At 40.7% G+C, this 9,049-nt stretch overlaps 1 protein-coding gene across 1 annotated transcript in view; it reads right to left on the bottom strand.

The window, feature by feature from the left end:
* Nucleotides 1-524: 524 nt before the first annotated feature.
* Nucleotides 525-9,049, bottom strand: part of LOC112072752 (uncharacterized) — a 32,036-nt gene continuing 23,511 nt past the window's right edge. The window contains exon 5 of the mRNA XM_024140139.2: nt 525-2,267. Within this exon, the coding sequence (XP_023995907.1) occupies nt 2,157-2,267 (111 nt within the window). The 3' untranslated portion in view covers nt 525-2,156. The remainder of the gene's footprint in view (nt 2,268-9,049) is intronic.

Below are 9,049 nucleotides of genomic sequence, written 5' to 3' on the forward strand. Positions count from 1 at the left end.
ATTTTTAATAATTTGTTTTGAATTTGGCGCTCTGCAATTCAGTGGTTGTTTACGAAAATGATCCCGTTAAAGGGATCCGTGCGCCAAGAGGTGTTAACTGTATCCCCACTCTCCTCACAGAGACCTCTGCTGCCTGTTGGGTTCTACTCGTTGTCATTCTATGTCTGTTGCTGCTGCACTCATATGGTATCGGTGCAAATACGGACAGTTTCCTTTGTAATGTCAACTACTGTAATATTATGAACAGAATTTAGCTTTGTGAAAAAAATGAATTGGCATGATCATATATTGATTTGGTTCAAGTTCATATTATATTTTTGGGGGGACTATATCCCAGGAGTTCAATCATGGCCAATCACCAGTTAAAAAAAAATAATAATAATAATATTTCACCTTTATTTAACCAGGTAGGCCAGTTGAGAACAAGTTCTCATTTACAACTGCGACCTGGCCAAGATAAAGCAAAGCAGTGTGGTGTGCAGAATGTAAAGAATTGCTATTTTTATCATATTTTAATTCAACCTTTATTTAACCAGGAAGTCCAATTGAGACCAGAAAAGGGAGACCTGTTCAAGAAAAACATTAAATAATACAGCAGTAAATACAATAAAACCACATAGAATTCAACAGTACAGTGCAGACACAGCAAAAACATGTGACTTCCTCACATGACTCTGTTCCCCAGAGATGGGGGAGGTTTCCCTCTGGGATATGTAACTAGTGACAGACGGGTGATAGTTATTTTGCTAGTTCTCTATCACAAGAAAGAGATATCAGAGAACACACATTGATGCTGTCTTCTTTCTTTCTTCTTTCTCTCAAACAAGTCAGTGTTTACAAGCCTCCGCACTCAACACCAGATTCAGACCTGAATGCTAGTAGCTAAGCCTCCGCCCTCTACACCAGATTCTGAACTGAATGCTAGTAGATAAGCCTCCGTCCTCTACACCAGATTTTGAACTGAATGCTAGTAGCTAAGCATCTGCCATCTATACCAGATTCAGAACTGAATGCTAGTAGCCAAGCCAAGCCCTCAACACCAGATTCAGAACCGAATGCTAGTAGCTAAGCCTCCGCCCTCTACACCATATTCTGTACTGAATGCTAATCCTCCAGTCAGGTTCCTAACTTGATTAATATGCTGTTATTCAGAGAATTGACCCCATGCATCTAATATAATAATCTAATAAGGAGTAGTGGCTGTGATGGAAAGGCCCGTGACATGATCCCTATGGAAACAGCACAGTAGATTATGGCAGTGCCTCAACCTCACATGGCTTTATTGCRGTGAAACAATCAACTGTGTGCCTCTGCTCACTACTTTGTTAGTACAAAAGGAGAGACAATGCAAGAGCAGCTGTACTGCTGTGATTAATGTAAATAATGACAACAATTTGTTTATTTACCAAGTGCAGAAAATCGTAAAATTTCCTATTCGCACATGTATTCACAAATAATGTTTTTATCAGTTTGACACCTGCACCAACTCTTTCCCAGGCCTCTCTATACRACTTTGTCTTTCTCCCATCATGGTGTGACCAGTGGCCTTAAGTTMTCATTCTGRAGTGAGCATGTTTCTCTATATTTGTACACATTACAGTAGTTATCCTTCAGTCATATTGTTATTCATAATAGACATGAGTTTCATTTTTATGTTGTTGCTGTTACTGTGTAGATCTAGTTCCTTACACCCAACTACCAGGCCTTCTTYTTGCTTTATGTCTATTTCAGGGCCTGGACATATATTAWCTGGGTGGATACATTATTTSAATGTTCTTCTGAATAGAAAAATAAAGCAGGGAGGACACTGCTATCTAGAAACAARGTGTGACTTCCTGAGATARATTGCATTTGAMCCATAGATAAAATCCCATGGGCTTGTTGTTTTTCTGTAAACAAGCCTTAGCTTTCCATCTTCTATGCAAATCCTAGCACACAACAGTCTTACCAGTCCTAAACCCCTGAGCACCACCTTTTGACTATATGGTACAGAGACGTATCTGTCTCTCATGCTCTGGCACAAATGACGTCCATATACATTATTTCCATCACCTCAGTGCTGTTGTTATCAGGTGGTCAATGTCTGAAATAGAAATGCTACACATTTTCTCACCCACACCTCCACCCCTCAGTCACGCTCTCTGTTCTCCTCCTGTTTAATCTGACTCCTTTTCTCTCAGTGTTGTGGGTCCATGTTGACAGTGTTGTGCAGCATCTGTAGCTAGACAGTTTTCATAAATCATCTCCTCATTGCATTCCTGCTGCACCTAAGWAAACGAGAAAAGTGAATGACATTATCAAGAGATGCAACAAAGAGACTGGGAGCAGACTGGGGAATTCCTTTGGTTCCACATTGGTTTCAGTTGGCCCCAGGATAATGAAATYCCACACCTGACCAACYAAGACCTACAGATGCCTGTGCCAAACCATTACACAGTAAAAGGTAATTACATGTAAAAGSTCTTCCCTGAGTGCRGTTTCCTTGSCGTTTMTGGGGAAGKTTGKMTGTTTCAGTGATCCTGAAAGCTATACCGGTYGGGTTTTGGCCTCAGSCAGGTTCAACCATGCCTGGCAGGTTCCAGGTGAGAGGCCAGACTAAACACAGCACCTGGCCCTCCTGGTTGGGGGTTGGGTGTGGGGCTGCCAACCCACCCCGTATAAACACACATTGTTACAGAAACTGCAACTACTTTGAAAACTACAACAAGGGACTCAACAGGAAATGTCAGCCAACCCATTTGCACTATGACAGCTTCAGATGAAAGCCCTACKCAGGAATTCAGGAGCTTTCTAGGGACCAAACTACAGTCCCCACCATGTTTGAACCTTCAAACTCAGCTCAAGTTTACAGAGAGATGGACAGGTACAACATGGACATCCTGTGTTAAAGAGAAAGCAWGTGGACTGGTTCTGGACCCAAGGTGACAAGCGATGGCTCAACAATATTCTATTCAGGAAAGGATGATTCTAGTGTTGTAGCCCTCATTATCAGTAGAACAACTGCCAAATCACTRTTGGAATGYGAACCCATCAATAAGCAGGATTTGACTCCATGAACTGCAAGTTCACCAACCTGCAATGCTATGACCCCACCAATGAGGCAGAGGAGGTGGACAAGCATGACTYGTAGGAGCAGCTACAACAAGCAGTATCCAGGGTCCCACAACATGATGTGATCATGATAACGGGACATTTGAATGCCAAGGTRGGAGCCGATAACACAGACTGTGAACAGGCTATGTGGTAACACGGCTGTGATACCATCAATAACGGTGAAAGGCTTGTTGACTTCTGCCTCAGTAACAGCTGTYTGATTGGTGGCCCACTCTTCCCTCACAAACACATACATAAGATAACATGGAGATCCCCAGATGGTCAAACCATCAACCAAATCATTATCAACAAGAAATGGCAAAGGTATCTGTGTATGTCACGGTCCACTGTGGGGCAACAGCGACCACTACCTGCTAATAGCCCAGGTGAGGCTGACYCTGCGATCCACACACACCATACAACAAGGGCAGAAAGTCTTTGACATCAATAAGCTCACATATCCTGACATAAAGAAAGCTTTGAGCTAGGAAATTGCTTCAGTCCATTAGCCAATGCAGAGGAAGAAGACCAGGGCACAGTTGAAACCACTTGGAGTAACATCAAGAATACAATACACAGAATCACCAAAGAAAACTATTGGCTTTAGAAAGAAGGGTAAAAAGAGGTTAACACATGATACATGGAAGAAAACCGATGAGAGGAGGCTGGCCATAGATAAACTGCTTAGCCCAAAATCCCCCAGGAAATTAAAATACGCAGGTTACGCTGGCTTGGCCATGTGCTGAGGATGCTGCCAGAAAGGATCCCCAAAGTTTCCCTCAGATGGAAACCAACTGGAAAGTGCATGCAAGGCAGGCCAAAAACAACATGGCAACGGACGGTGGTAGCTGAGCTGGAAGAGATGGGTCTCTCATTGGACAGGGCACTAACTGTGGCCAAAGACAGACTCCAGTGGCAGAAGATTGTTGCAGCCTTATATCCCTCCCAGGACAAAGATGACTAAGTAAGTACTCATGCAATTTGTAATTTCAGTAACATTACATTGACCTACCATTTTTACTGCCAGGGTTCTATCTCTTAGCCTCACAATTACCAGACTGATTACCGCTGTGCACCGAACAGAATGTAACCTCACAAGCCTTCCGGAGGTTGTACGAGGTTATTCACCTGCTCAATACACAGTATGCTAGAGCAGGTAAAACTAACAGGGAGAGAAGAATGTTATTTAACCTGTTAGTGTGTGGAGGCGCTATTTTCACTTTGGGAAAAAATCATGCCCAATTTAAACAGCCTCGTACTCTATTCTAGATCGTACAATATGCATATTATTATTACTATTGTATAGAAACCCCTTAAGTTTCTAAAACGTTTGAATTATATCTGTGAGTAAAACAGAACTCATTTGCAGGCAAACTTCCTGTCAGGAAGTGAAAAATCTGAAATCCGAGGCTCTGTTCCAGGGCCTGTCCTATTCAATTTGCTTGAATTCTATGATATAATGCACTTCATAGCCTTCCACTAGATGTCAACAGGCAGTGGAGGTGGAATGGGGTGTCTAGCTTGATCTGAGGTCGGAAAAGAGCTTTGGATGACAGTGACCAAATTTTCCTTTGTCCAGCAGGCGCGGAAGGACCTGGATTGCCTTCTGAAAAGCTTTCGGTATAACGGCTAATATCTCCGGCTTTGATTTTATTTGATACATGTGATAATATCATCGTAAGTAATGTTTTTTCAATTAGTTTTATCAGATTATATAACGTTTATTGAGTTTTGGCGTTTTCGTTCTCTGTTGGTGAAGATGGACAACTTCGCGCACTTGGCTAGCTTGTGGGCAATTCGACAGAGAAAGGACATTCTAAAACCAACAACGATTTATTCTGGAACAAGGACTCCTTGTACAAATTCTGATGGAAGCTCAGCAAAAGTAGGAACCATTTATGATGTTATTTCGTATTTCTGTGAAAATGTTTAGACTATTTTCCGCCTTTGGAGGCGCTGTCTCCATAACTAAGCTGTTGTGTATAAAAGTTATTTTAAAATTCTAACACGGCGATTGCATTAAAGAAAGTGTCTTTCATTTGCTTACAACAGTATTTTTTATGTAAGTTTATGATGAGTTTTTGATTCAGATTAGGTGAGTGTCCAAAATATATCCGGATCTTTTGGAGTTGCTACGTATTCACATTGTAAAAACCACGATTGTACCGCTAAATTATGCACATTTTCGAACAAAACATAATGTATTGTGTAACATGATGTTATAGGACTGTCATCTGAGAAGTTGTCCAAGGTTAGTGAATAATTTTATATCTATTGCTGGGTTTTGCGACGCTACCTTTGCGGTGAATAATGCGTTGTGTGGTTGGCTATTGTGGTACGCTATATAATGCTATATTGTGTTTTCGCTGTAAAACATTAAAAATCGAAAATATTGGCTGGATTCACAAATGTTTATCTTTCATTTGCTGTACACCATGTATTTTTCATAAATATTTTATGATGAGTTATTTATATTTCACGTTGTTCTCTTATTATTCTTGCTGCTTTGGTGTATTTTGTGATGTGCTGCAATGTAAAACTATGATTTATACCTGAAATATGCACATTTTCGAACAAAACATAGTTTATTGTATAACATGTTATAAGACTGTCATCTGATGAAGTTGTTTCTTGGTTAGTGACTAATTCTATCTCTATTTGGTCGGTTTTGTGCAAGCTACCTGTGCTGTGAAAGAAATGTCTGTGCTTTTTTGTATTTGGTGGTGAGCTAACATAAATATACGTGGTGTTTTCGCTGTAAAACATTTAAAAAATCGGACATGTTGGCTGGATTCACAAGATGTTTATCTTTAATTTGCTGTATTGGACTTGTTAATGTGTGAAAGTGAAATATTTCGGAAAAATATTTTTGGAATTTCGCGCGCTGCCTTTTCAGTGGAATGTGGGGGGGGTTCGCTAGCGGAACCCCGGGGCTAGAAAGGTTAAGGACAGTCTTGAGTATTCATTCTCAAGAAGGTTAATCTAATCTTAGGTTCATTTTTGTGTATGTTTTTATATTTATGCAGCACTAACACAACACAAACACAACATGGTCCTGCTGAGTTTAGGTAATGTGAATTAAGTTGTGTCACATGTGCTTCCTCTCCCGACCTCTAGGTCACCAGGCTGCTCGTTAGGGCGCACACCTGTCACCAGCGTTAGGCGCATAATGACATTCACCTGGACTCCATCACCTCCTTGATTACCTGCCCTTTATATGTCACTGCCTTTGATTTCTTCCCCAATCGTCATTGTTCTTGTTCTACGTCGGTGCGCTGTTCGTGTTTCTTGTTCTGTTATTTTATTTATTAAATGTATTCCCTCCCTGAACTTGCTTCCCGACTTTCAGCGTACATAATTACAGTTGTAGACTTAATTAGTAATCAAGTTTGCGTGTCTAAAGAGTAAGCCACTAACTTTGCAGGCTCTGAACAAGGTCACCACAGTGATACTGACAACTGCAACAATTCCTACAACTACACATACTCAGGGCCAGATTAAGAAACCATAGAGCTAGTGTTCCCCATCAAGTCAAGACTGGCAGCCATTGCTGGTGTAGCCATGAGTTTGACAGTCAAATTGCCAGGGTAAGAAGTTCTAAAACCATTCAATGGATTATATGTCTATGCCCACAATGCAACAAGCTGTATATTTGGTGCACATGCTTCCCAAACTGCGGCCATCCCGACTGTAGGCAGACCGGTAACTGCCAAAATAAAGGAAACACTTAAATGAGGGAATGTAAATGAGGGATACAGAGTATATGTTATGGTGTAAGGTGAATTTTCCTGGCATGGCTTAGGTCCACTTGTAGAATCGATGCCAAGGTGCATTGAAACTGTTATGGCAGCTCGTGGTGGCCTAACGCCCTTTTAACACACTCTGTAGGTGTTTCCTTACATGTGGCAGTTACATGTATGTGCTTGTGATAAAACTTAATCCACAGTTATTTTTTAGAAAAGATTTATCCTCTGTGGCAAAATTTTGCTCTTTGGTGTATTTTGAACATTGAGAATGGGCTCCTGTGGTTGGATAAATAATTATAATACAAAACAAATAATTATATTTGTATTTTTTGAGCTCCTTGGGCACCCTACGTGCTTGGGCCCAGCCCCTGACTACAATTGACCAGTCACATGTATTTATTATGCCGCTTTTTTCAATTTGTTTATTAATTAGTTACCCAATCAAGGCAGGTTCCCCTAGTTACGCATTTGGGCCCCCTAACTCCTCGCCTCCCCCATCTGATGATTAGCAGATCAGAAGAGGGCTGTCAACACTCATTGTGAGTGTGTGCCACGCCCTGACCTGAGAGAGCCTGTTTATTTCTCTATTTGGTTAGGTCAGGGTGTGATTTGGGTGGGCATTCTAGTTTTTCTATTTCTTTGTTGGCTGGGTATGGTTCCCAATCAGAGGCAGCTGTCTATCGTTGTCTCTGATTGGGGATCATAGTTAGGCAGCCTTTTTTCCACCTTTAGAGTGTGGGATCTTGTTTTTGTACTGTTGCTTTCCAGCCCTACAGAACTGTGCGTTTTCGTTTTGTATTTGTTGTTTTCTTCTGTGTCTTCTAATAAAGAAAGATGTACGCCTACCATGCTGCACCTTGGTCCGATCCTTCCGTCAACGAACGTAACAGTGTGCTCCTGAGTCCTTCTGTGATTAGTTAAATAAACACTAAACATATACTACATATACAATTTCTAATGTATATATAATATTTATTTATTTGCTGGCTCTTGGGCCCCTCATGACCTGGGTCCAGGGGCTTCAGCCCCGGTAAACCCCTGCATTAATCCACCCCTGCACACACTATTATCCACCTCAATGGACTCACCTTAATAGCCACTGCAACTGCATCCCCAAAAGGAGGTAGGGAATAATGATGTGTCTGCTCATAAATACAGGGGTACTTATGAGAATTAATCTGAACTTCCTTCCATTAATCTGCATTGATATGAGACAATACACTCCCATTAGGCATATTGCATTCATCAGTCTTGTGTTCATAGACCAAAGCAGAAGAATGGGAGCGGAAGCTACTTAAAACTGCTGAAATGGACCCTAGGTCCTAGAATAGAGGATCCTAACCTGTGAGATAGGGACCTCTAGTGGGCTCCATAGAAACTACATAGGGGTGTCGTAAATATTTATTTCAATGCTTTTATAAATATTGCTAGCAAAAACAGAATAAACACATTTTAAATGACATACAGTACTGTGCAAAAAAATGTAGTCAGGTGTGAAAAAATGCTTTAAAGTAAGAATGCTTCCAAAAATAGACATGTTAATAGATTAACTAAATGCAAAGTGCGTGAACAGAAGAAAAATCTAAATCAAAACCATATTTGTTTTGACCACCCTTTGCCTTCAAAACAGCATAAATTCTTCTAGGTACACTTGCACAAAGTCAGGGATTTGTAGGCATATAGTAAGGTGTATGATAAAACAATTATACCAAACAGGTGCTAATGATCATCAATTAAATATGTAGGTTGAAACACAATAATTAACTGAACCAGAAACAGCTGTGTAGAGGAATAAAACTGGGTGAGGAACAAGGTGAGGTTGCTGAAGACAGTTTACGGTCAAAAGTCGTACACCGTGGCAAGACTGAGCCCAGAAATAAGACACAAGGTAGTTATCCTCTACCACTTCTCTCTCCCGGATCCGGGATCCTCCTCATCAAAAAAGCTGACTAGCATAGCCTAGCCTAACGGGACAGGGATATCATATAATATAATTTTCATGAAATCACAAGTCCAATACAGCAAATGAAAGATAAACATCTTGTGAATCCAGCCATCATTTCCGATTTTTAAAATGTTTTACAGCGAAACACAATATGTATTTCTATTAGCTAACCACAATAGCCAAAGACTCAACCGCATATTTTCACCATGTTTCTACCGCATAGGTAAGCTATCAAAAACCGACCAAATAGATATTTACCTCTCCA

The sequence above is a fragment of the Salvelinus sp. IW2-2015 genome, unplaced genomic scaffold (assembly GCF_002910315.2).
Source record: "Salvelinus sp. IW2-2015 unplaced genomic scaffold, ASM291031v2 Un_scaffold2023, whole genome shotgun sequence".
Lineage (NCBI taxonomy): Eukaryota > Metazoa > Chordata > Actinopteri > Salmoniformes > Salmonidae > Salvelinus > Salvelinus sp. IW2-2015.